Genomic DNA, 26,818 nt, shown 5'->3' with positions numbered 1-26,818 from the left:
CCCACTGGGCAGCAGTTCTGGCGGGGATGGGTGTTGCTGTGGACAGTGGTGTGACCCTGGGTGGGGTGTCCCCTTCTCCCCAGGAGGGTAGGGGCAGGGCACAGGGTGGGACAGGACAGGATGTCCCTGCCTTCTGCCCCATCTACTCCCAGCTGAAGAAATACCCCCCTCCCCCCATCGCACAAACCCAGGGGCTAGAGGACGAGGTGGCTGGAAACTGTGAGCCCCTGGACTTGGTCCAGGCCCTGGCAGGAACCCCAGAGCCGACATCTGAGTGGTGGGGTGGGTCCTATCCCCCTCCTGGAGAGGGGTGGAGACTGGCCGCAGCGGGAGAGGGGAGCCTAGCCGATCCTGGAGCTCCCCCTAGTGTCACCAGAGAGGCCTGCAACATGTCCTTCAGGCTGGGGACCACCCTCCTCCCTCAGCCCTATGGCCAGCTCCTGTCTCCATCCTCATCACTGGGGTTCACCCAACTGGGATGTTTGGATACACTCTGGCTTTCTCCCTCTTTCTTAGTCCCAGCAGATGCCAAGTTTTGCTGTTTCTGCCCCAAAATGCCCAACCTTGCTCTTCACCCTCCTCTGCCCTGATTCAGACTGGAGCCCCCGGAACCCTCCTCTGCCCTCCTGCAGTACTTTCCACACTGGCCGGTGGTGTAGAGCCCAGGGCCTCCTGGGCATTGTTTTTGGCATGGGGGGTGCTTTCGGTTTTCATGTGACAGGGGTGGGGGGCACCGCTGGCGTTTTGTGGGTGGGGCCTGGGATGCTGGACACCTGCAATGCACAGGACAGTCCTCAAAGGCACAGAGAATAACATCTGACTTTTGACTGTCCTGCCAGACATTCAAGTTTGTAGGTGTCTGAACTGAGCCCAAGTCTTACCTATAAATACAGAGCATTTCTGCATGAATGCTCTGAATTTTCACATGCACTGAACTTGCTAGAAATACAACTTCCATGTAAATTGGAGGACTGCTGCTTTCTCTCATTCAGAAGCTTATCCAGAGTTGTCACCATACTGAAAAACTACGGTTTTCATGTCAACGCCACGTGTGGTGTCTGAGTTGCCAGCCTGACTTTCTCTTTAAAATTTTTCTTTTCTTTTTATTGATATCAGAGAGTGAGGAAGGGAGAGAGAGAGAGAAACATCGATGAGAGAGAACATTGATTGGCCACCTCCTGCATGCCCCCCACTGGGGATTTGGCCCACAACTTGGGCATGTGTCCTGACTGGGAATCAAACCGGCGACCTCTTGGTGCGTGGGTCGACGCTCAGCCACTGAGCCGCACCAGCCGGGCTCAGATCTTCTCTTTATCAGTCTGCACTGTGGTTGTCACATTCAGGGCCTTCTGTGGATAGGCGCAAGCTTCACGTTATTGTATTGCATCCGAGTGATGTCGATAAAAGTATTTTCTCCTTGAAATACATATCATCTTAAATTACTTTCCTTATTAGTTTAATCAAATCTCACTTAGCTCTTGCCAGTCACTGTTCTAAGTGCTCCATGAGTCATTCCTTGTTTAATCCTCATAACAACTCTATGCAATCAAGTGCTTCACAGAAACAAATCCCCTTTTCACTGGGGAGCTAACGAAGGCACAGAGAGGTTAAACGACTTACCCAAAGTCACACAGCTGGGCAGTGTAGAAGCCAGGATTTGAACCAGTGTCTTTACCACTGGGGAAGCAGATCCCCAAAGACCCCAACATTTTGGAAGGAAAGAGAGCAAGTAACAGGGAGATAGGAGGGAAGCCAACGGAGAAAAGCCTGGAGGGAGTTAGCAACGGTGGGGCAGGCCCTAGAGAGACATGGTGAGGTCAGTGCTGAAGGTGGTCCTGCATTTGGCCACGAGGTGGCGCATGGCAGCTGCTGGACAGCCGCTGGGGGGTGGAGCTTGGATGGGCTTGACCTGGCGCCTATCTAATGGGGGCTCACTGTAAAAGCTCCAGTGTTTGTGTTTGCATATCCGGAGACTCGGGGCTGTGGGAGCCTTGCCACCTCCTGTCCCCCCACTCCCCGGGGCTGCTTGGATCTCTTGGGAACCTCTGAAAAGCAAAACTAAAACTTGTATTGCCACTTCAGATAACTACAACAGTCCCCTCAGCAACACGGGGTACACCCCAAGATGTCCAATGGATGCCTGAAACCACAGACGATACCGAACCCTGTATACACTATGTTTTCCCCATACAGACATACCTAGGCTAATGTTTAATTTCTAAATTAGGCACTTAAGAGATTAACAACAATAACTACTACTAACACGAAACAATTAAAATATACTGTAATAAAAGTTATGTGAATGCGGTCTCTCTTTCAAAATACCTTAATGTACTGTGCTCACATTGTGATGATGGAAGATAATACGATACCTAAGTGATGAGATGAAGTGAGATACTCAGAACAGCATGCGCTTTAAAACTTATGAATTCTTGCCCTGGCCAGTTTGGCTCAGCGGTTAGAGTGTCGGCCTGTGGTCCAGAGAGACCCGGGTTTGGTTCCCGCTAAGGGCACATACCTCAGTTGCAGTTTGTCCCCGCCCCAGTTGGGGTCGTGTGGGTGGCAGCCAGTTGATGTGTCTCTATCACATTGATGTTTCTCTCTCTCTTCCCCCCTCTCTCCCTCTCGCTCTATCTGAAGATGAATACAAAAAAAAAAAAAAAAAGTGTCCTCAGGTGAAGATAAAAAAAAACCAAAACTTATGAATTATTTCTCGAAATTTCCATTTAATGTTTTCGGACTGTGGTTGACCACAGGGGACTGAAGCTGCAGAAAACAAACCCACGGATAAGGAGGACTATTGTAAAGCCTTCCACGGTGGGAACTATCACTCCCATTTTATAGATGGGAAAACTGAGGTCCAGGGAAGGAAGTCCTGGTTGCGGTCACTCCACAATCAGTGGTGGAATTGGGCTCAAACCTGGATCTACTGAGCTGAGGGGCCTGAGCTTTTCATATAGGGGAAGAGGGGCTTTCATGTAGGGGGAGGAGAAACCCCTGCTCACCCGAGAGGCAGGGGATTAAAGGTGTTTGGGAGGAGAGTCCCAGAGTCCAAGGAGGAACCCCCAGCCCAGAGGGAATGAGACGCGAGTGGAGACGCAGAAGGGGTATGGACAAGGGGTCCAGCCAGGCCTTTGGTTCCCCTCCGAGCACTTTCCTGGGTTGCAGGCCCAGTGTGGCCCCCAGCTGCCCACACCCTGTGTGATGCCCACTGCTCCCTTCCCTGAACTTTCACGGGCTGTGGCCGGTCCCCTAGAGCAGCCCGAGGGCACCCTCAGTCACTGCCCAGGTCTGTACCCTCCGGATGCCAGGAACACATCGCAGAGGGTAGCCAGGGCCTGGCGGCTCCAGTCTGTGGTCACTGAATTGGGGCAAATGGGGATGCACCGGCAGAAACTCCCTTCAGCAAGGGATGCTCCCTCCCCTGGAGCTGAGGGCAGTGGAAGGGGGGGGGGCTGTTTTTTGATGTTGTTGTGCCTTTGAGATGACCTGGCTTCCTGGGTCGATTCCCTGAAGAACTCCTCTCCACCCAAACAGCATTGCCCTCTGCGGCCTGGAGCAAGCAAACATCAAGTGCAGCAGCAGACTGTGAGGTTAGACAACTAGGAGGACTTCCCGCAGGGGAGCAGGAAAGCTTGCTTAGTTAGAGCTGCCACTCCATAGAATGGGCTGCCTCGGGTTGTGGTGAGGTGTCTGCAGCTGCCAGCAGCAGAGGAGAGCTCTTCAAAAGGGAGAACTGGCTGGGGGAGGTTAGGAGGGTGAAGGGAGACCGGGCACTTTCCGAGGGCCACCGTGACAGGCTGTGTGGCAGTGAAGAGGGGGAGTGGGACCAAGAGCCACTGAGAAGGAACAGCTGCCAGAGCTGAGGTTGAGTGGATGTGGGGAGGGAGGGGGCGGCGGGCAGCAGGGTGGTGGTCCCCTGTTCAGGCGGGAGCCAGGTGGGAGGGCGCTGGGGTTCTGAGTGGACTTGGGGGCTCTGGAAGGCAACTGGACGCTCAGGCCTGGGCTGGAGGGGCCCAGGCTGAGGGAGCTGGGGTGTTCCAGCAGGGGTGGCATCACTGAGGACTTGGGAGTAGCCGGCCTCATCTGGTGAGAATGGCCCCACAGAGCAGACATTTCGGAGGAGGCTGCGAGGTGGGAGGAGAAGGGGGTGGGGGTGTCAGGAAGGGGAGAGTGGTGGGCACTGAGCTGAGGTCCAGGGGTCCCTGATGCCTCTGGAGCCCCGGCCTTCGGGAGCCTGGGTGCGTCAGACCCCTCCTCCAGAACCCTCGAGGTGGAGCAGCCTGGGAGAGCCTGGGCTGGGGGAGGAGGCGGGAGAGGAGGGAGGGAGGGGCCGGGCCTCTGTCCATGGCATTAGTGCTGGTTGGAGGGAGAGGGGGGTGCGAGCCAGCCAGGCCGCCTGTTCCCATAGCCGCCGAACAGAGCGTGCTGCCATGGCCAGGCCGGGGACCCGGGACCCCAGGCTCCCAGCCCCTTTCTTGCTGCTGCTGCTGCTCTGGGCCCCTGCTCTTGCCCTCCTAGCTGGTGAGTTGGGGCACAAGCCTGGGGGTGACCTGGGGAAGGCTCTGTCCCCACAGCAGACACCCCAGGCCCTGGGGCTGTCCCTGTGGGTGCCGGCCCAACGGCAAGGCAGGGGCGCAGGCCTGAGTTGTGAGGTGCGGAGGCGCTGCTGTGGGCCACTGAAACTTGTGTGGAGTGTGCCTGGGGCTGGGGGCTGCTGCCTATGGGGGGCTCTGTGGGCCGCTGTGATCTGGGCAATGCGGTGGGGCTGTGTGTCTTGGGAGGGGTGCTGGGGCTGGGAGTGCTGGGTCTGAGGCCTGAGCTGGGTAGTGGGGCGCAGGTGGGGTGTGTTCAAGTTGTGAGGTAGGATGAGCCTGACTTGTGTCTGACTCTCAGGGTGGTGGGCTGTGTCCGAGCGCGAGGGGTGGGGTGTAAGTTGTCCAGTGGGTTGAACTGTGTCATGGGGGCCTGGGGTGGGGGCAGCAGACCCAGGCTAGTGGATTGGGTTGGAGAAGGGAAAGGAGACCCAGGGGAGCCGGGTACCTGCCTACGTTCCCCCCATTTGTGCCTTAGCCCTGCCTACACTGGGGGGCTGCAGGTGCTCTGGGGTCCCGACTGCTGCCCCCCTCAGCCTTTCCCAGATGGAGCCGAAGGGACTCCCTGAGCCAGACCCCACTCACCAAGCAGTTCCTGCTTTTGTCCAAGGAAATACACGTGTGCACAGGCCTGGACTTCTTCCTGGGGGGTCCGGCGCTTTGTCTTGGTCACTATGGCGACTAGAACCAGGCCTGGGAAGTCCCCTGCCCCACCCCCCCTGCTGGAGGAGGGAACCAACCGGGCAGTGGCCTGGGCTCCACTGTGGCTGGGGAAGCCTCCACCTCCTCAGACTCCCAGGGTGTGGAGTCGAGCCCCCCTGGACCCCTTCCTCTCCGGGGGCCTGGCTTACAAAGCCTTCATCTCCTCCCCCTCCTCCTCTCACAGGGCCCTTGGGGAGGATGAGGGCCCCATTTTGCAGTGGAGGAATACAAGGCTCAGGAAGGGATGGGAGCTTATGAGCTGGGCCCCAGGCGAATTCGGGGCTCGTGAGGAGCTGGAGCCTGCTCTCTACACCGAGGGACAAGAAATCCTGGTCTGTGGATCCAGTGTCTGTCCCGTCCTACAGTGTACACATACACATTCATGTGCACACACACAGGGGCTCACCTGCACACACGCACATGCATGCACTCACAAATCACACCTGTGCGCACACACACGCCTGCACACGGTGTGGCATGCACCAGGGCACACACCACCTCATGAACAGGTGTCCCACTTGTAGACCCACCGACATGCACTCATACACACACCTACATGTGCCTGCACCCACCAGTGCACATGCGTCGGCATGTGTGCGCTCACACTCTTGCACGTTCATGTGAACCTTGAGGCAGAGCGAACACCAAGTAGACTGATGCTGCAGGAGATGGACTCACAGAGACACACTTACCCGCACACGACCCTGCGGGGGTGTCCGCGCCAGCCTTCCCCTGTGGTTTCTCCCTGGGGATCCCTGAAAGCTAGGGCAGGGACCCTGGGCGGGAGCCTGGCTGCCGGGAGGAGGGGGCTGGGGACTGCATGGCTTGAAAAGCAATTTCCATCCCAGAGGGCCTGGGGGTTCCGGAGACCCTGGGCCCCTGGCTCTGCTGCCCGTCCCGCCAGGCCCTGGGTTGGCCCCTCCATCCTGAGCTCACTCTGCCACAAAGGCCCTGCTGGTTGCTAGGAGAACACCAGGCATCTTGGAGTACAATGGGGCACGTTGGGCTCTCACACCCCTCCTGCTGCCTGAATACCCAGGGAGCCTGGCTGACAAAGGGGCAGCGGTCCAGTCCCCAAGTCTGGCCCCACCTCCAACCAGAGCGGGGTGGGGCCTGCAGGACAGGCAGGGAGCGGAGAGCCACGCACACACGTAACCGCTGTCGAGATTTGCTTAGAGTGTTTGCCCCAAGTAAAGGTCTGTGGACGAGTGACTAAATAGCACCGGCCACTACGTGGTTGACCACTGGACTAACACGACCAATTTAATTCTCACCACAGCCCACAGTACCCTCAGTTTACCGAGGAGGAACGTGAGGCCCAGAGGGGGTCAGTTACTTGCCCAGAGTCACAGAGCTAGTGGGTGGCAGGGCCAGGCTATGAGCTATGCACTAGCCGATGTAAAGTGACATCTCTTCTCTGTGCCTGTCTAAAGAGAACAGATCAGCTAACTCCAAGGGCCGTTACAAGATCTGTTGAGAAAACACCTTGTTCTTCAACTTAGGTTTGGCACGGACTCCCCAGTTTCAAAGGAGACTTTAGACAGAAGCCGGAAGCCCACTGGTAGTAAAAGGTGAAACAGTTACAGGTGGCTTGTTGGGGGGCAGGCTGGAGCCCACCTGCTCCATCCGACCCTCCCTGCGGAAATGCCTCTCCGGCCCAGTGCTCTGTTCCAGTGCCAGGAACAGGGTAGGACGAGAATCCCTGACGGTTATTGTTGTGGTTACTGTTATCAAAATTATGCCTTTTAACCTGAGGGGTAAACATTTGTAGACGAGTATTCCAAACTTCCCTGCCCTGCACGGCTGTCGCCAGATAAACATTCCCCTCTGCCAGGAGCGCCACCTCCATGAAATCGTGGGTGCTTATTTTTAAAGTGTTTTTCCCTTTGACTTTGAGATTAAACACATTTTTGTTTACTTTCATTTTTTTCATCCTTACCCGAGGACATGATTTTAGAGAGAGAGGAAGGGAGAGAGAAACACTGATGTGAGAAACACTGAATGCCTCCCGCATGCACCCCAACTGGGCACTGAACCCACAACCTCGGGATGTGCCCTGACTGGGTACAGAACTGGTGACCTTTCAGTGTATTCCAACCAACCCAGCCACACTGGCCAGGGCTAAATCTATTTTCCAAATTTATTAAATTTACTGGGGTGATTAATAAAATTATATAGGTTTCAAGTGTGTAATTCTATGATACATTATCTGTATATTGTGCTGTGTACCACCCCCCCCCAAGCCACTGGGTGGCTCAGTGGTTGAGCATCACCCCATTCACTTAGAGGTCGCTGGTTCAATTCCCAGTCAGGGCACGTGCCCGGGTTGTGGGCCTGATCCCCAGTGGGGGGCACGCAGGAGGCGGCCAGTCGATGTTCTCTCTCATATGTGTTTCCATCTCTCTCTCCTTCTCCCTCTCTCTCTAAAATCAATACAGAAAAAATAATTTTTAAGGGTACTCTCCCTCTCGTCTTGTCCAGACGAGCAGCTCCCCGAACCCCCAGGAAACAGTTCTCTCAGGAGTGGCAGTTACCATGGGCCTGGGGTAAGTGCCCAGAAAGCCACGGCGGCTCGCTCTGCCCGGGCAGACACTCACACCTCCGCTCTTTGTTTTAGTTCTTACCCAGGATATGTTTTTATTGATGTTTATAGAGAGAAGAAGGGAGAGAGAGAGAGAAACACTGATGTGAGAGAAACATTGATCAGTTGCCCCCCCAACAAGCCTATACCAGAAATTGAACCCTCAACAGGCCTACACTCCGACTGAGCCACCAGCCAGGGGGGAGCCTCCATTCGAATACTTGTGCACAGAGCCCCGTCCAGTGCTGGGGAGGGGGGGCTTGGATGCTCCATGACAGCACAGGGCTGGCAATTCAGTTTGCCCAGTGGGACTCACACGCACCAGGAGATGTGTGCACCTCTCCGATGTCTGGAGACATCTGCTTCTTAGTTTTCTGAGAGACGGTCCTGGGCAAGTTTATGACCTCTGAGTTAGAAAAACAGTTTTCTTAACAGCGCCCATGTATTCTGGTTTAAGTCAATATAGTAATGCGATCACAGATGCAAGACGTGTAGCACAGCCCGGAGCACAGAGTACAGACCCAGTAAACGGCTGCTTTTCTTGTCATCCTGTCCTGTCCACGGAGAAATTTCCTTTCCCTTGTGGCAGTGGGCTCTGGGCCTTCCCAGGGCTGGGCAGCAGGTTGGAGGGGAGGGGCAATGTCAGTTAATCCCTCCCCTGCCAGGTCATCCCAGGCGGCCTTAGAGGTCAGGAGGGATTTGTAAAGATAAGCACAGGCCCCTGGTCACCCTGGCAACAGGCCCTGCCCCTCCAGCCTGGCCCCTAGGACAGCCCCTCGCTGCCCAGGTCCTTACCTCTCCTCCCCTCAGCCCTGGGCTGCTCCTAGGAGACAGAGAACCTGAGGTCAGCAGTTCCCCAGCCTCGAAGTGTAAAGGAATCCCCAGGGAGCATGCTCCAATGCAGATTCTCAGGCCCAGGCCCAGTGGTTCTGAATCTCTAGGTCTGGAGCCGGGCCCAGGAGTGGGCATTCCCCACACAGGCGGAGGGGGCGGGGCTGCAGTAGGGACCTGGGTTTGACCCAAGCCCTCAGGGGCTGTGGGACTGCTCCACCTCTGAGCCTCGCTTTCCCCAGCTGTGCGGTAACAGTACTGCCCACCTGCTCAGGTAGACAGGAAGACTGAGACTGCGCAGAGATGCAGTCCCTCACATGCGGGCTCTTGGCGCTGCTGCATGCCTCCCGGGACAGCCGGCTCCCTCCTTGTCTGCCTGGCTCTGACAAGAAGGACTCCTTCCTCCCAGGTGCAGGACTCTCACTCTGTCCTTAGGGCCCCACCCACCTGCTCCCACCTTCCCTACTCCCCCAGGCGCCATGTACCCAGCCTGGCCCCACGGATGAGGGTGGTGCCGCAGGACCGGCCAGGGCCCTTCGTGGGGAGCTCTGATTACTGTGCTCCTTCTCCTGCTGAGCACAACAGCCAGAGTCCTCACTGAGGGCCACTGGGTGCCCGGGCTTCACTCATGTCACCTCAGTGGCTTCTTGTAACACCCCACAAGGTGGGCACCCTTTGCACCCCAGACACAAGCTGGGTCCATCTGATGCCCAAACCTGTTCCTTCCATGAGGGAGCTCCATTCACTCCTTCCTACCCCCTTCCCGCACCCAGCCCTGGGGACTGGCCTAACCTGACCAGCCACAGCCGCTGGGAATGCAGAACAGAAAGCGGGGCTGCCCATAAGCCCCTCAGAGAGGCCCAGACCCGCCCTGCCCACACCCGGGACCAGGCCTGGGAGGGGGCTGGGGATGGATGCCTCAGGCTGGGGAGAGGAACTGTGGTAGAGGGGGTCTGCGGACCCCAGGGCCCTAGAAAGTCATCTGGTCTGACAGCATTTGAGACCCTCTGCCCCTCTGCCATGTGGCTGGCCCTGGGTGAACACTAGGCCCCCATTTGGGTCAGGGAGTGAATGAGCCCATGTTGAGCTGTACCAGGTGCTCTGGGTGCTCCCAGGGTGGGGGTGACAGTTGGCTTCTCCCCCGGGGTCTATTTATTGGTCAGTATGTCCATCTCCCTGTCCCCATCCTGCTTGGCCCTGGCTGGAAGGGTGGGGGTCAGCCAGTGGGCAGCCCTGCCTTGTGGAATGTGGATGACGCCTGAGAGGCTGCTGAGCCTTATCTGGGGGTCTTCACCAGCATGGGGGAGGGGAGGTGCAGGGCCTGGTTAGTGTCTGGATGACAACTTAGTTGGGGAAGGGGCACCTCTCAGAGCCCCAGGTGCGGGGGGGGGGGTGCCTCCTTTTGTGGACGGCTCCCCATCCCCCATCACCTATTGAGCTCCTACAAGTGGGCATATGGCTGCAGTAGCTGAGGCTTTGACTCCTAACACGTCCTGTGAGGCAGGGACTATCAGTGTCCCCTTTCAGACTGGGAACGGAGCTCCACAGGGAAATGACTTGCCCAAGGTCCCAGCTCTAGTAACTGAGCTGAGCTCTAACCCGGGGCTGCGTTACTCCAAAGCCTGAGTTCTTACTCCAGAGGTACCCGGACAGGCCCGGAGGGAGAGGAGGCTGGCTCTCTACCCGGCTGGGCTTCCAGATCAGTAGGTGACGCCCAGCAGAGGGGCGCAGCATGGCTCAGGCAGCACAGCAGCCTGGGCCAGGTGCTCGGTCAGCGGGTCTCCATACCTGCCTTGTGCCCTGTGACCTGAGCCAGGCTGGCTGCTCACGCATTTGCCAATGAGGTCCAGAGAGGGCCAGGGAGCCTGTGAGGAGTTCCCAGGGCAGTGGGGTGGCGATGGGAGGGGAGGAAGGGGGAAAGAAAGGCCTTTGAAGTCCTCCATCTTCAATTTCACTCAATTTCACGCAGGGATGGAGTTACCAGACCCCCAGCAGGGGTGGTAGAGGGGGCAGTGGGAAGAGCCCCATCCTGGACCTTCTGGGAGGGAGTAGGCCACAGATAGGAGACCCAGAGGAGACCCCCTCCCTACTGGGGCTGAAACCAGTGGGCAGACCTGGAAGGCTGTCCCAGCACTAACTGGCTGTGTGGCCTCAGGCAAGTCCTCACTTTCTCTCGAGCCTCAATCTGCCCTCCTGTAAAATGGGCATAACAAAGCCTGCCTCAAAGGGGTGCTGCAGAGATGCAAGGAGACCATGCGGTGCACAGCTCTCAGGATGCTGTCTGCTCACTAACCCTCAGCGGAGAGCCTTGCATCCCAGGTCCTATTTCTCTCCTGAGACTGTCCCAGTCCTGGGGGTAGATGTGTGCAGCCTACTGGGACCTGGCTTGTAGAGCCCCTGGCCCACCCTCCACCCTATTGAGTGTGGGCAGACCCCTGCTGCTTTCTGGCTCGGGGTCTAGGGATGGGTGAGAGTGGGGAGGGGCGTGTCCGGCAGCCCCTGCCCACCCCATCTCCTCTCTCTACAGGAACAGTGCCTTCGGAGACCCCGAGTGCCTGTGCCTCAGACCCGTGCACTCCAGGGACCGAGTGCCAGGCTACGGAGAGCGGCGGCTCCACCTGCAGGCCTACAGAGCCACTGGGCTGTGCCACCCAGCCCTGCTACCACGGAGCTCTGTGTGTGCCCCAGGGTCCAGATGCCAATGACTTCCGCTGTTACTGTGTGCCTGGGTTCCAGGGCCCACGCTGTGAGCTGGACATCGATGAGTGTGCGTCCCGGCCCTGCCAACACGGGGCCACCTGCCACAACCTGGCTGATCAATACGAGTGCCACTGTCCCCTTGACTATGCAGGTAATGGCTCTGGCTGTGCCCGGAGGAGGTCTGTAATGTCGATGTCCTTGGCTCAGAGTGTGAAGTCTCAAATTCAGCTTTGACTTTACTAACCCCCCCCCCCCCCCCCGGAGTCTGGCAGCTCTCAGGAATAGCCACTCTAGGTCTTGCTATGGAGTTGATGCCTCTCGGGCTGATGTGGCAGCTCTGGATGAGACTGTGAATGTGTAGGCACTAGTACGGTGCCTGGCACAGAACGGGCACTGGACACGTTAGTTTGGTCCCTTTTAGAGTTCCGTTACGTGCTAGGCATGGAGACACCCCCAGGAATCTCTGGTGGGACGGGAAGGCAGATATGCCTGGTTTGGCTTCAGTGACCACCGTCTAGACAGTTGTTTCTCGCATCTACTCACTCCAGACCGGGGTCAGGCTGCGGTGCAGATTGTCAGCTCATCTGATGATTCTAGAGTATGAACACCCCTGGTGTGGTTCAGGTTGTAATATGGACCCCTGGAAGGCCCCAAAAACTCCAGCACAGAGACACTGGTGGTCTTGTTCAAATGAGAAGGTAGACGTGCCCCCAGGGGCCCCTGCGATCTCCAGTGGGAAGTGGGGGATAGTGTACATCCAAGTGCTGGCACTGAGGAAACACTGGCTTCCTCCTCCAGAGTTGGGCCCAGTCCCAGTCCCATCCGTGCTCCAAGGCAGGAGCATCAGAGTGGGTACCTAGAAGCCGGGACGGAAGGCGCAGCTGGGGACAGGTCTGGGAAGAGGCCAGGTCTAGGGAAGCTGGGAGCCTGCAGTACAGACCTTCTGGATCCAGACAACTCTCCCTGAGGGCAGAGGGCAGTTCAAGGTCACCTCAGAGCAAGGGGTACAGGCTGGGGTGCTGAGTGCCAGGGGAGGGAGCTGACAGGGAAAAGGTGAGTCTCAGCACATCGATGAAAATGAACTCTGGAACAGGGTTCCATGTGTCTTTCTCATCATCTGAGAGCCTCAGTGTCTGGATATGTGTGAGTGAGGTCACGGACAGGGCCTGTGTGTCCACCAGTACTTGTGGGCGATGCTCCCCTGCATGCCTCCGCGCTGAAACCCGGTGTGAGAGCCAGCAGGTGTGCGCGCCCGGGTGTGCAGTGCGCAGACGCTCCAGGGAATGCTTTTGGGTGAGATGTGAGCGCGGGAAGGGGGGGGGCGTGTCTGTGTGACTCATTTCTCGGCTCCTCCTCCGGTTTGCAGCCAGGCGGGGGAGGTTGGGATTCCAGGCAGCCTGGATCTGGCTCTCCCTGGCACAGAGGGTGGGAGTGGAGCCAGCGCAGGAGTGTGGGGTCACAGGAAGGAGGGGCTGTTTTGTGCTCACTGAGAGGGGAAGGGCGGAAGGTTCCTGCTGGAGCCATCTGGGCCCCTGGCCTCCCATGACCAATCATTCCTCATGACCAGTCCCACTTAGGGGCAGGGGCAGGACCACTAGAGTCGACAATGACATGTAGGACCCACAGAAGCTCAGCCGTGCATCTCCACACTAGGATTCCCCATCTCCCTTCACCAGCACAGCCTCCTCCCCAGAGGGCCACCCAGCCCTCTGGGTGTTGCCCAAGACTGAGGGTGTCCTGAGACTCTGACTTTCAGTTTTAATAGCAAGACAAAGTGGGAAACACCAGAAAGAGTTGTTTACCCTACTCCAGCATCTCCTGCCGGGGTATGTCCCTCTCTGGGGTCCGTCCTTACACCTTCTTCAAAGCGAGCAGAGTGAGCCTTCAAAAATGCAGATAGGACCATGTAACTCAGCTGCTTAAACTTTTAGTATAAGCCCAGACTGTGTTACCTGGCCCCAAGGCCCGGCCACGTTGTACCCCTGCCTCACGTCCTCTACTGTCCCTAGCTCCCCATGCTTCCTGCGCCCTGCCACAGGGCATCGTGCCCGGCCCCCAGCAGGTCTGCACAACAGTCTCGAATCCAATTTCTCACCCAGCTCCCTATCCTAGTCTGTGAACCAACAGGTTCTCTCCGTGCATCCTCACCTTCCACTGGCTCCTTGTAACTGGAACTGGTGTGAGTCGGCCTGACTCGGCCTCTTTTGCCCTCCCTCCGTGTGACCTGCCTCTGTCCGTGTCCCCGGCCTGCCCAGGCGTGAACTGCGAGGTGGAGGTGGACCAGTGCGCCTCAGCACCCTGCCTGCACGGGGGCTCGTGCCTGGACGGCGTGGGATCCTACCGCTGCGTGTGCGCGCAGGGCTACGGGGGCGCCAGCTGCCAGCTGGACCTGGACGAGTGCCAGAGCCAGCCGTGCGCGCACGGGGGCGTGTGCCACGACCTGGTCAACGGGTGAGCGGGCGCCGGGTGCCCGAAGGCGGGAAGGCTGCGCGGCGGTTCCGGGGACGCGGTGGAGGCAGGGGCTGCAGCCGAGTGCCTACCCCGCTCCAGGTTCCGGTGCGACTGCGCGGACACGGGCTACGAGGGCGCGCGCTGCGAGCAGGAGGTGCTGGAGTGCGCGTCGGCGCCTTGCGCGCACAACGCGACCTGCCTCGAGGGCCTCGGGAGCTTCCGCTGCCTCTGCTGGCCAGGTGCGCGTGCGCATGCGCGGGCTGCGGGCGCGGCCTGGGGCGGTGGGATCCCGCACCTGTGCGCACGCGCCCTCAGTCCACCAGCCAGAGTGCCTGCCTGTGGCTGCCACTTCTCCCAGCCTCAGTCTTCCGATCTGCAAAATAGGGCTAATCATTACTCCTGCTCCCATGGTCGCTGCGAGGAGAGTAAAGGGGTGATGTTCACGAAGCCTTGGCACACGGCCTTGGCACACGTGCAAAGTGCTCACTTCTGGTAGTACCGGTGAGATGGTGCTGAACCGGTTGAGGCTGCCGTAGTCATTCCTACCCCTCGATGTGTCCCTCTCTCAGACCAGTTCTGAGCTGTTGTCTCAACCTGTCCCTGGGCTGGGCCGGCATCTGATGGGTTGGGGTGCGGCCACTGACTCCGTGCGACCTGATGGCCGCGTGTATGTGCCCCAGGCTACAGCGGCGAGCACTGCGAGGTGGACGAGGACGAGTGTGCTGCAGGCCCCTGCCAGCACGGGGGCCAGTGCCTGCAGCGCTCCGACCCGGCCCTCTACGGGGGTGTCGGGGCCGCCTTCCCCGGCGCCTTCAGCTTCCGCCGTGCCGCGGGCTTCCTGTGCCGCTGCCCCCCAGGCTTTGCGGGTGAGCTCCCTACCCCCTTCCCGGGCAGAAGGTGCGCCGGTGTCCGAATGCGTTGGGAGGGATGCTGGGCTGGGCTCCAGCGCCTCTCGTTGGGCCTCAGTCTCTAGCTACACAATAGGCCCTTCTGGCCCTGAGGGCACAGTCTGGCGCTGTGGGCGCGGGTGGGAACCACAGCTGGACCTCTTGCAGGCGACGACTGCAGCGTGGACGTGGACGAGTGTGCCTCAGGGCCATGCCTCAGTGGAGGCCGCTGCCAGGACCTGCCCAATGGCTTTCAGTGTCATTGTCCACATGGCTACACAGGTGCTTGGGGGTGGGGTGGGCACTGGGGCAGGGAAGGTCAGAGGTGGCGGGTCTGGGGTAAGAAGGTTCCTCTGGCTGATATGTAGAGGCTAGATTGCTGGAGGAAATTAGGGAGGAGGTGGGGACAGTGGCAGGTGACAGTCAAGTTGGCACTGAGCTGGGACCTGGGCTTTGGAGGTGGGAATGGAGGGGACCAATCAGGTTGAGAAATATTTAGGAGGGACACTCTACAGGTCCTGAAGGTTACCCAGGTGTAAGTGGAAGGTCAGGGGTACTGGCTAAGTATCTGTCCTGGGTGCACTGGGTAGAGGATGATGAGTTCAGCCTTGTCTACATTGAGTCTGTCTGTGGAGCACACTCAGGAGGAGCCTGGGTGGGGACTGTTGGACCAGGGCTTGCGGCCCAGGGTGTGGCCTGGGCCGGAGTCAGAGACTGGGTCAGGAGTGTAATCCTGACAGCCGGGGCCATGGGTGGCTGAGATTGTCAGGGAGAACGTGTGGAGTGATGGGCAAAGAGAACCCTTGACACCTGACATCGAAGGGCTGGGCAGAGGCCTCGGGGCCTGAAGGAGGGATGAACTTGACCTTTGGGGAGCCGGACCCTGTTGGGCAGGGATTGGGGGTGCAGAAAGCCTCTCCTTGCCTCAGGGACAGCAGACACACACACAGACGCCCTCGCACACGGACCCTGGGAACCCAGGACTCCTCACGCAGAGTGGCCCTGCCCCCTCTGGAATGCCGGTGACACTTCCCCCACACTGCCCACATTCCTGCTCAGGCACACTGCCTCCTCTGCCTGCCAGGGCTCCCGGCACAGGCTCCCCTGCCCAGGGGAAGGAGGTAGTGATCACCACGTTGCCTCTACCCTTCACCCACTGGGGCTCAGTGTCTCCACCCTTGGGTGGCCAACTCCCCTGTGTGTCCTGAAAGCCCATCTGCTCCTGTGGGCTGTGGTCCCCGAGTCCTGCCTCATGGGTGCCTGGCACACAGTGGGTCCACCAAGCATGCCCTGCCTTTGAGGAGCATTCTCTGTGTATTTGTTACCCCCTCACCACAGCCCCATGAGATGGGGGGTTAAGTCCCCAAATTACAGAAGAGGTCTTAGAGGCTTCAGAGAGGGAGTGTCGTCCCCTCAGGTTCCCCAGTGTCAGCAGGAGCTGAGCTCAGCTGATGGGTGACAGCGAGGTCAGGTCTCTAAGGTCAGAGACCAGGAGGGGGAACCCTGGCTGTGGGGCTGGGCTCCTTGCCACTGTCCACCCCCATCCTCCCTGTGGTTTGCGCTGGGCGTGAGGGAGGCCAGTGCCTGGCATTCCTGAGCAGGGTCTGAGGAGGCAGCCAGGCAGGGAGCTCTGCTCCCCAGCCTCAGCGCCCGCCCAGCACTGTCTGTCGGACATCTGGGGAAATGCAATGAGGCCGCAGGCTCTGTGGACCTTCCTGGGGGACCTGTGGCTCCTGGCAGGTATGGAGAACTGTGGCTTTGGGCAGGGGAGGTGGACCTAGTTGTCTTCAGCAGAGACTGTGCTGTCTGTGGGCTGACTGGGGCCAGGATTCAAATCCTGTGGCTTCTTTGGGCTGAGGTTCCTCCAGCTGGCGTGTGGGAGCAGGGCTGGCCTGGGTTGTTTTGTGGAGGCTCTGGCTGAGCTGGGGTTGGGCTGTGGCCTCTTGGCCCAAGCTGGGGCCAGAGCACCTGGCATGGCAGCTCCTGGGAGGGTGAAGTGGCCCCTTCACATCCTGTGTGGGGGCCGTAGGGCAGGGGGGCTGGGAGATTAGAGCATGGGGGCTACTTGGAGTGCCACAGATGCATCCACCCACCTCCACTCGCTCCTCCATTTCATCACTCTGTCCGCAAAAGCCATGTTAGGCCCTTTGCTGGGGACCAGTGCCATGCATACTCAGGCCCCTGGAAGAGATATTAGCTGCGCAAACAGATGCTTTCAATATAAGATTCTGGGGTGCTGTGCCTGGAAGTGAGCAAGGAATTGGGAGTGACACAGTAGCTTGGGGTTGGGGGTCAGAGAAAGCCTCCAAGAGGACTGGCCCTTTGAGTTTGGGCTTTGTAGGATGAGTAGGAGTTTGAAAGGCAAGGTAAGGGAGGATGAGACATTCCAAGCAGAGGGAAGAGTAAGAGCAAAGCCCCCGAGGCAGGAAAAGCTTAGAGGAACAGGCAGTTCAAGGTTTGTAGGGAGTAGGGTTGAGACTTGAGTTCCTGGTAGGGCCCAGCCCGTAAGGAATCTCGAATGCCAGGGTGAGTACTTGGACAAGCAGCGGAGGAGTCTGGCCGAGAGAACCTGGCTGCTTGTGGAGATGGGTGACAGAGGGGGTTCTGAAGCCAGGCAGACTGGAGGAAGCTAGACTGTGGGCTAGAGAGCAGGTGAGGCAGGAGAGGTGGGGTGGGAGAAAAGGCAGATGTGAGAGTGTTTAGGGCATTGAATCCACAGGGCCCGGGGACTCACCAAACACAGCAGAGAAAGGGGAATCTTGGGTTTCAGCTTCCGGGGACTTCAGGGAACCATGAAAAATCCTTTGGAAGTTGGAAATTGGTTTGGTTGGTAGGTACTGAGGAACCAGTCCCCAGAGGCATGCAAGCTCTGGGTCGAGACTATGGTTCTGGCCTTGGGTGCTGAACCTTGGCCTGGTCTCTCCCGAAGGCCTGACATGTCAGGAAGCTGTGGACGAATGCCTGTCACAGCCTTGCCTCCACGGCGGGACCTGTGAAGACATCGTGGCGGGCTACACCTGCCGGTGCCCGGAGGCCTGGGGAGGGCGTGACTGTTCCGTGCAGCTCACTGGCTGCCAGGGCCACACTTGCCCCCTGGCTGCTGCCTGCATCCCTACCTTCGAGTCCGGAGTCCACAGTTATGTCTGCCGCTGCCCATCTGGTACCCATGGACCTTCTTGTGGCCAGAATACCACCTTCTCCCTGGTGGCCGGGAACCCTCTGCAGGTGTCAGTGCCAGCTGCTGGCCCCCTGGGTCTGGCACTGAGATTTCGCACCACGCTACCTGCTGGTGCCTTGGCCACTCGCACTGATACCCAGGACAGCTTGGAGCTGGAGCTGGCACTGGCGGCAGCCACCCTGCAGGCCACACTCCGGAGCCACGGCCACACGGTACTCGTCCTGAGGCTTCCAGACCTGGTCCTGGATGATGGCCACTGGCACCAAGTGGAGGTGACACTCCGCCTAGGGGTCCTGGAGCTGCGGCTCTGGCACGAGGGCTGCCCTGCCCAGCTCTGCGTGGTCTCCGGTTCTGTGGCCCCGGCTCCTACAGCTTCCACGGCCACACCGCCTGCCGGGTTCTGCTCTGTTCAGCTGGGTGGTGCGGCCTTCGCAGGCTGCCTCCAGGACGTGCATGTGGACGGGCACCTCCTGCTGCCTGAAGACCTGGGGGCAACCGTTCTCCTGGGCTGCAAACGCCACGAGCAGTGTCAGCCCCCACCCTGTGCCCACGGAGGGACCTGCGTGGACCTGTGGACTCACTTCCGTTGCGACTGCCCCCGGCCCTATCATGGTCCCACATGTGCTGATGGTGAGGAGCGAGCCAGGTGGGCCCGAGGCATACACCATGCCTTCCCCCAGCCCACCGGCCTCACGCCATGGCACCCTCTCTCCCTGCAGAGGTTCCTGCTGCCACGTTTGGCTTGGGGGGCACCCCAAGTTCTGCATCCTTCCTGGTCCACCAGCTGCCAGGCCCCAACCTCACTGTGTCCTTCCTCCTCCGCACTCGGGAACGCGCTGGCCTGCTGCTCCAACTTGCCAACGACTCAGCAGCTGTCCTGACAGTGTTCCTGAGCGAGGGCCAGATCCGGGCCGAGGTGCTGGGCAGTCCTGCTCTGGTGCTCCCCGGGCCCTGGGACGATGGGCTTCGCCACCTGGTGACACTCAGCTTCGAGTCGGACCAGCTGCCGGGCTTGGGGCAGCAGGTGCATGTGGGTGGGAGACTCCGCCCTGCTGACGCCCAGCCTTGGGGTGGGCCCTTCCGAGGCTGTCTCCAGGACTTGCGACTCAATGGCCTCCACCTCCCCTTCTTGTCACCGCTGCTGGGGAACTCAAGCCAGCCCAGTGAGCTGGGCAGCAGGCAGTCCCGGAACCTCACCATGGGCTGTGTCTCTGAGGACGTGTGCAGTGTGAGTGTTCTGGAGAAGGGGTGGGCCCCCTGTACCCAGCATGCCCAGCGGGGGTCAGCATGTCTTTCTCTTAGTGAGGAAGGCACCCTGCCCAAGGTCCCATGTCAGAGAGTGGCAACGAAGGACTCATAGCCATCTCCTCTCTGGCCCAGGTGCTCTTGTCCTCTGGTGGCTCACATACCTCCTTCCCGTCCTTGGGTGAGACAGACACCCTGACCTAGGCAGGGGCTGTCTGAGCCGTTATGCAGGAACTGTGTGGGGGGACTGGAACCCCCTTGGCTCATGAACAGAGCACCAGCCCTGGAATTGGAATAGCCTGGGTGTGAACTCTGGCTCCTCTATTTACTAGCTGAGTGACTCAGGCAAGTGGTTTCTCCTCTCTGTGCCTCAGTTTCCTCATCTGAAAAATGGAGATGATAGTGGCTTCCTGTTTGTTTGTGAGGAGGTAATGTGTCTGTAGTAGGTGCTCAATTAAGAAGCACTGCAGTGACAATTATGGTGGGGTGATGCTACCGCAGGCCTGAGCAATCCCTGTCCTGATTCTCCTGCAGCCTAACTCCTGTCTCAATGGTGGGACTTGTCTGGTCACCTGGAATGACTTCCACTGCAACTGCCCTGCCAACTTCACAGGGCCCACGTGTGCCCAGCAGCTGTGGTGCCCTGGCCAGCCCTGCCTCCCACCTGCCACCTGTGAGGAAGTCCCCGATGGCTTTGTCTGTGAGTGTGTACCCTGGGCAGCCCACATGTGTGTAGTTGGACACCTAAGCTGGGTTAGATCCCACCCCTAACCTCAAGGCTCATAGACCAGGATGCCGACAGTTCCAACCCAGTGTAATTGGGCCACTTCATCCAGCAGGACGAGCTTTCTGGAGGAAGAGAGCATTCGCTAGATTGTTAAGGTCTAGTAAGACTCTGACATGGCATAGGGATGGACATTTCAGGGAGGGGAAATGACATGTGCAAAGGCCCTGAGGTTTATAAGAACAATTGAAACACAACTACAGTCGTTCCTCACAACTTTGCGCTTGTACTTTCGCGGCTTTGCTCTGTCACGGTTTTTTTCAAATACCGTACTATACTATATTTGAAAAAACCGCCAGAGAGTGAAGCGAAAGTCGAAGCACCAAGTGGGGAGGGACGACTATATATAAATAAAGAATCCTACTTTGCGGAAATTCATTCATCGCGGTAGAGTCTGGAATGGATTAACCGCGGTAAACGAGGGCCGAATGTACAGGTATTAGGATGGATAGGTGGCCAGGAGCCTTGAATGCTAGGCCAGGCAGCTCAGGACTTCCCCCCAAGGGCAGTGGGGTGCCACGGGAGGGTCTTAGCTGGAGAAAGTTATGATAAGCATTTTAAAAAGCTGACTGCATTTCATTAAAATGCATGATCAACATTTTTTAAATCTTCATTTAAAAAAGATGACTTAGCCCTGGCCAGTTTGGCTCAGCGTTGAGCGTCAGCCTGCAGACCAGAGAGTCCCGGGTTCGGTTCCCGCTAGGGGCACATACCACACACACACACACACACAAAGACGACTTATTGCAGTGAAGAGTAAACCTCTGTGATGAGACAAGGAGGGAAAGGGGCGGCAGATTTGGGGAGGGATTCTTATTGCCTGGTCCGCCCTGGAGGGTGGGGTGGGCACCGGCTGGGGGTGGGGAACTGTGAGAGGGTGGAAGTGAAGGTGGGGCCCACAGACCCTGGGATTAGATGGTAAGTGGCTGCATGGTATCCTGACCCTCCCCCGCCCCCGCTGGAGAACGGAGGCAGCAGATGGTATCACCGTGTTGGGCGGGGTGGGTGGGTGCGGGCAGGCCATCACCAATGCTCCCTCCCCCCACAGGTGTGGCCGAGGCCACGTTCCGCGAGGGCCCTCCCGTTGCCTTCAGCGGGCACAACGCCTCGTCGGGGCTCACTCTCGGCGGCCTCTCGCTGGCCTTCCGCACGCGCGACGCCGAGGCCGGGCTGCTGCGCGCCGCGGGCACCCTCGCCGCCGTGTGGCTGGCCGTGCGCAACGGCTCGCTGGTGGCCGGCGTGCGCAGTGGCCGCGGCCGCGGTCTGCCAGGTGCGGTGCTGCCCGAGCCCGGGCCGCGCGTGGCCGACGGCACCTGGCACCGCGTGCGCCTGGCCATGGAGCGCCCCGCGGCCGCTGCGTCGCGCTGGCTGCTGTGGCTGGACGGCGCGGTGACGCCCGTGGCGCTGCGCGGCCTGGCCGGCGACCTGGCGTTCCTGCGCGGCCCGGGCTCTGCGCGCGTCCTGCTGGCGGAGAACTTCACCGGCTGCCTGGGCCGCGTGGCCCTCGGCGGCCTCCCGTTGCCCCTGGCGCGCCCGCGGCCCGGCGCCGCCCCCGGGCTCCGAGAGCACTTCTCGGCCTGGCCCGGGGCGCCCGCCCCGCGCCTCGGCTGCCGCGGCGAGCCCGTGTGCGCGCCCTCGCCCTGCCTGCACGGCGGCGCCTGCCGCGACCTCTTCCACGCCTTCGCCTGCGCCTGCGGCCCGGGCTGGGAGGGCCCACGCTGCGAGGCCCGGGCCGACCCGTGTCGCTCGGCGCCCTGCGTCCGCGGCCGCTGCCACGCGCTCCCCGACGGCCGCTTCGAGTGCCGCTGCCCGGCGGGCTTCGCGGGCCCGCGCTGCAGGTGCGCGCGGGAGCGGCGGGTTCGGGGTGCGGGCGGGACCCGAGGGCACGGGGCGGGGCCGGGGCCTCCGGGCCCTCCTTGCGAATGGCCGCCGCCGGTCTCTAGACTTGCCAGGTAAGATTCGGGGCACCCCGGTATATTTGGATTTCAGGTAGGCAGCGCCCTTGTCTGGGGATAAGGGCGGGGAACCCAGAGCTGGTCTCGGAAGAAAACCTGGATTGATGCTCTCCTGCCCAGTCGCCCACCATTGCCGTCCATCCGCATTAGTCCCAGGGGTCGGAGGCAGAGGGAGACGGCCCCTGGTCATTCTGGCCTTGACGCCCCATGCCCTTTGGAGCCACGTTTATGGAGGGTTGTCTGGCCCAGGCCAGAAGTCCCTGTCTCCGCCGCCCCCCGCCCCCGCCACTACCCCCGCGTCCCCCGAAGGAATGTCAGGTCCAGTGTTATGTTTAGGAATGTGCTTTTGTTCTGAGGAGAGTCCTTACATTCTGTCAACTTCCCAAGGAACTGGACCATGGGAAAGATTCCCAGCCTGGGCCTAGAGGGTGTACACGAGGAGGTGGGGCTGCAGCAGCAGAGCCAGCCCCGTGTCCCATCCCTTCCACCTCAGACCCCGTCCATGACTGATACAGGGACTGCTGGAGGTGGGCGGGAATTCCGCAGATGACCACACAGAGGCTCAGGCGGCCTGTGATCATGGGTGGGGGTGGGCAGGCCCCAGGAGTCCTGCCCCAGCCCAGCCTCTGTCTTTTCTCCCCAGGTTGCCTGTCCTGCCAGAGGAATGCAGCCTGAATGTCACCTGCCTCCACGGCAGCCCATGTGAGGGTGGGCCGCAGGGTGCCAACTGCAGCTGCCAGGACGGCCCTGCTGGCCAAAGGTGGGTTTGAGGGCTGGAGCCTAGGAAGCGGGCTGGTGAGTGTGGGGAGCTGGGCAGGGCGGGTGAAGTGGGGTACTCACCTTCTGAGTCCTCACTGTCATCACAGTGCCAGACAGTCCACCTTTGGCACTTTCTGGGGTGTCCAAGACCATTCTCTGCTCTGCAGACACCTGCGGGGAAGTAGTTGCCTGGTGGTTTCCCGGAGCTCCTTGCATAGGCCACCTGCCTCCGGACGGCCTGGGGAGGCTGTGAGGGTGCCGGTTCGGGCCCACTCCTGTGCTTCTGGTGGAGTGAGAGTCACATGAATGCCGGGCAGGGTGGGTGGCGGGTGACTCAGCCTCAGCACCAGGCAGGGCCCAGCCAGGCAGGGACAGTGAACGGATGAGCTGTGATGCCTGAGAAAGGGGTTTGAGGAGCTAAGGAAAGCAGCTGGAGGAGCTCGAGGCAGCATGGGGGAAGCAGTTTTCTCCCCTCCACCCTCTTCTCCGCCTCCCAGGTGTCAGCTCTCCTGTGAAACTAACCCCTGCTTGAATGGGGGCACCTGCCGGGCTGCTGGTGGGGTGTATGAATGTATTTGCAGCACAAGGTTCTCGGGCCAGTTCTGTGAAGTGGTGGTAAGTTGTGTCCGAGGAGGAGGGGTGCCCTGTTTGGACTCCATTAGGTGGTGGGGCGGGGGTTACCGCACCTGTGGAACTGTTCCTAGAGCAACCCTGTCGTGGGTGGGCAGCACAGGGAGACCAGGTCCCTTCCAAGCCCCCATGCAGGAAGTGTTTTCACTCTAATGAGAGTCTGGGGGCCCCCACCATCCCTCTGGGGACTGGTAGTGAGACAGCTGGGCTCAGCCAAGTCCGATCCGGGGCAGGATTCAGGACCCACCGCATCTTGGAGTCTGGGACTTAGGTCGGTGAACACAGCCTGTAATCATTAAAGGTTTTGAACCAGGATTCTGGAGGAGGAATATTTGAGGAGCCCAGGAGTTTGAGCTGGAGTGGCCTTGGCCACTGTGAAGGCAGCCCCTGACCCCAGGGAGACTCAGTTGAGGAGGGGCCACAGGCCACTTGAGCTTGAAGCTCCCTCTGGCCTCCTCCCCACCAGGGGGCGGGGCTGCCCTGCAGGCGGAGAGCAGGCAGTGAGCTCGGTGGGTGCTGGCTGGAAGGGAGGTGGGCAGGGAGCCTGGGCAGGAGCCTTGATCTCCACAGGCTTCTGGCAGCCTGGCTCATAAACCTGCAAATTCCCTCAGCTTCCGGGACTGTTTCCTTTCAAGTGGAACTTTTACAGCCTCAGGCTCTGCACCTATCTGCCCAGGCCCTGGAGATAATGCCTTCACAGCTCCCCAGGAGTTCCTGGGGTGGAGGCTGCTGAGGCCCACTTTTATCTACAACCTTGGGACCCTTCTCCAGGGCTGGGCTTGGGGCCCAGGTCACAGGGGCTGGGAAGCCTTCAGGACAGAGGCAGACCTGGAGTCCTGATTCTGGACTTTAGAATTCCAGCCTTGTGGAATCTGGGAGGGGTACCCTGGGAGACTGGGCAGAGATGGGGCCCCCAAAACCTGGTCTAGCCTCCCTGTTGCGGGGGGGAAGCAGGCCCTGCTGGATTCTGAGCTCACTGTCAGCCGGTCAGCCTCCCTGCTGCCGCCTAAGATTCCTTCCGCTTTGGGGTGAAGCACGGTCTCCATGGACACTGTAAAACACCAGGTCACCCGTCAGGATGGGGAGGGGTCAAGTCCCCATCACCTCAGAGTGAATGAGTTTATTGTGGGGAGGAGGAGGTCAAATGGCAAGGCTGGGCACTGAGGCCCACCTTGGCCAGTGACAGAGGGGCCTCGACTGGGACGTGAGGCTGAAGGATGGTGGCATGGTGTTGGGGCAGATGGAGAAGTGCCAGTCCTGGCTTGCCACCGACTAGTCACGGGCCCGGGGAATCCGGGCAAAGCCTGTTTTCTCACCTACTGCTCCCCGAGTGCTAATATGCAGGAAGCCCGTGAACAAAATGAACCCGGCTCCTGTGCTCCTGAAATGAGGGCGGGCGAGTTCTCATTGCTGCCTCGCCAGGCCGGCGAGGTTTCTGGGAAGTGCCACGCCCTGCCCAGCTCAGACCAGGCGCTCAGCAAATGCCTCCTCTCCTAGCCGAGCCGGAAGCCCTCTGTCATATGGGAATCTCCACCAGAGGCTCTGACAGGTGGCTCCCTGGCACCTGCTTGCATACCCCCAGGGCCTGGTCTCTCCCCACCTCCCAGGGAAGCCTGTTAGCTCTCATTTTCTGCGAGCCAGACCTGTGCCCTCGGCTCTCTCCCTCCCTCACTGCCGGGCCTCCTTGTCGCATCTCTTGCAGAAGGGCCTGCCGCTGCCGCCGCCGTTCCCGCTGCTGGAGGTGGCAGTGCCCGCAGCCTGCGCCTGCCTCCTCCTCCTCCTCTTGGGCCTCCTCTCAGGGATCCTGGCAGCTAGAAAGCGCCGCCAGTCAGAGGGCACCTACAGCCCAAGCCAGCAGGAAGTGGCCGGGGCCCGGCTGGAGATGGACAGTGTCCTCAAGGTGCCACCCGAGGAAAGGCTTATCTAGGCCTGAGGCCTGCCTGGCTGCCAGCTCCAGCACCGCGAGGTCCTGAGCACTGTCTACCTGGGCACCCAAGGAGACCGCCTCCAGAGCCTGTGGGGAAGCGGCTGCCCTTCCAGGCCGTGGGCAGCTGCTGCGGGGCGCAGGACACCTGCTGGGGAAGTGTCCCCTTTGCTGGCAGCCCCTGCCTCTGTCCCATCGTGGACTGAGGAAAAGGGGAGCACTCAGGGCAGCAGAGAGGGGCCCGGCAAGGTGGTGGACAGGGCACACGTGGGTGCACACGGTGTGTCCAGGAGTGTGCATGTGTGTGTGTGTGGCATGCGTGTGTTCCTGGGGACTGCTGCTCTGCAGAGTTCAGTGTGTGTGCTGGGCTGGGCTTGTGGGTGCAGGCCTGCCCTGTGGGCAGGGCAACCCAAGGCTGCACGTCCTCCCGGACACCAGACCAGGCTTGCGGAAGGACCAAGGCCTCAGCTCCCAGATCTCTCTGCAGGCTGCGCTGGTCTTGGAGGCAGCCTAGAAATGGGGGTGGGGGTGGGCATAGTGGCTGCTGGCTCCCAGAACACACGCTGCTTTGGGCAGGTCTGTCTCCGCCTCGTGCCAGAGCCAGGCCCACTCGGGAACAGACCACAGCCAGGGCAGAGCGGAGGGGCCGAAGACCAGGAGCGGCCGGCCCCCAGGGCTGCTGGGCTGGGAGCCCTCCTCAGCCGTCATCTGCAGAAGGGCCGAGCAGCCCCAGCCTCCATCACAGGGCTGTTGTGGGGTCAGCGGGGACAGCGGCGGGAAAGAACTTGAAGTCATTAAACTCAAGTCTGCTGGGAAGGGCTGTGGGTCGTCCTTTCCGGTGTCAGGAGTGGAGGGAAACAGTGGGGGGAGGGGCACCTCCCCCTCCCCCTCCCCTCTCTTCCCGAGCAGAGCTGTCCTCTGAAGCCCCCTGCAGAGACCACTCCTCACCTTGGGAGGGTCCAGGGAAGGACTCGAAGCCCCGAGAAGCTGGCACCTGGGCTGGGCTGGTCCTGCGGACACACATGCACAGGAACTTGCCACCTGGCTTCCCGTCTGCCCTGCAGTGCTGCCGCCACACTGGGAGCTCTGGGCCCCAAGGGGCACCTGCCTGAGGGCCTGGCCTCCTCAGGGTCCTTTCATCCCTGCCCTGGAGATGTGCCCCTTGTCCTTCCTGTTTCCCAGGCCAGTGCCTCCTGTGCCAACATGTCAAGGCCAGGAGGCCCTTGACATTTTTATTTTATTTTTTAATTAAAAAAATTTTTAATTTATTTTTATAGAGAGAGGAAGGAAGATGACATCGATGAGCGAGAACATCAGTTGGCCGCCTCCTGCACGCCCCCCACTGGGGATCGGGCCCACAACCTGGGCATGTGCCCTGACTGGGAATTGAACTGGCGACCTCTTGGTGGCTGGGTCAACGCTCAACCACTGAGCCACACCAGCTGGCTCCCCTTGACACTTTTATTTATTTTATTTATTTTTATTTTTATTCCTCACCTGAGTATATTTTTCTATTTATCATTAGATAGAGTGGGAGTGAGGGAAGGAGAGACAGAGAGAAACCTCAGTGTGATAGAGACACATCGACTGGTTGCC

The 26,818-nt window shown here is 59.8% G+C and overlaps 1 protein-coding gene across 1 annotated transcript; it reads left to right on the top strand.

Moving 5' to 3' along the window:
• The first annotated feature begins 4,426 nt into the window (after positions 1-4,426).
• Positions 4,427-25,993, top strand: CRB2 (crumbs cell polarity complex component 2). The gene is made up of 13 exons (XM_036262121.1): positions 4,427-4,524; positions 11,237-11,560; positions 13,665-13,860; positions 13,960-14,099; positions 14,541-14,726; positions 14,916-15,029; positions 17,677-18,555; positions 18,645-19,153; positions 19,705-19,870; positions 21,003-21,792; positions 22,553-22,669; positions 23,166-23,283; positions 25,001-25,993. The coding sequence occupies exons 1-13, from the start codon at positions 4,434-4,436 to the stop codon at positions 25,223-25,225; spliced, it is 3,855 nt and encodes a 1,284-aa protein (XP_036118014.1). The 5' UTR covers positions 4,427-4,433; the 3' UTR covers positions 25,226-25,993.
• Positions 25,994-26,818: the final 825 nt, after the last annotated feature.

Source organism: Molossus molossus, unplaced genomic scaffold, assembly GCF_014108415.1.
Source record: "Molossus molossus isolate mMolMol1 unplaced genomic scaffold, mMolMol1.p scaffold_m16_p_14, whole genome shotgun sequence".
NCBI lineage: Eukaryota > Metazoa > Chordata > Mammalia > Chiroptera > Molossidae > Molossus > Molossus molossus.
This window is presented reverse-complemented; position numbering and strand designations above follow the sequence as displayed.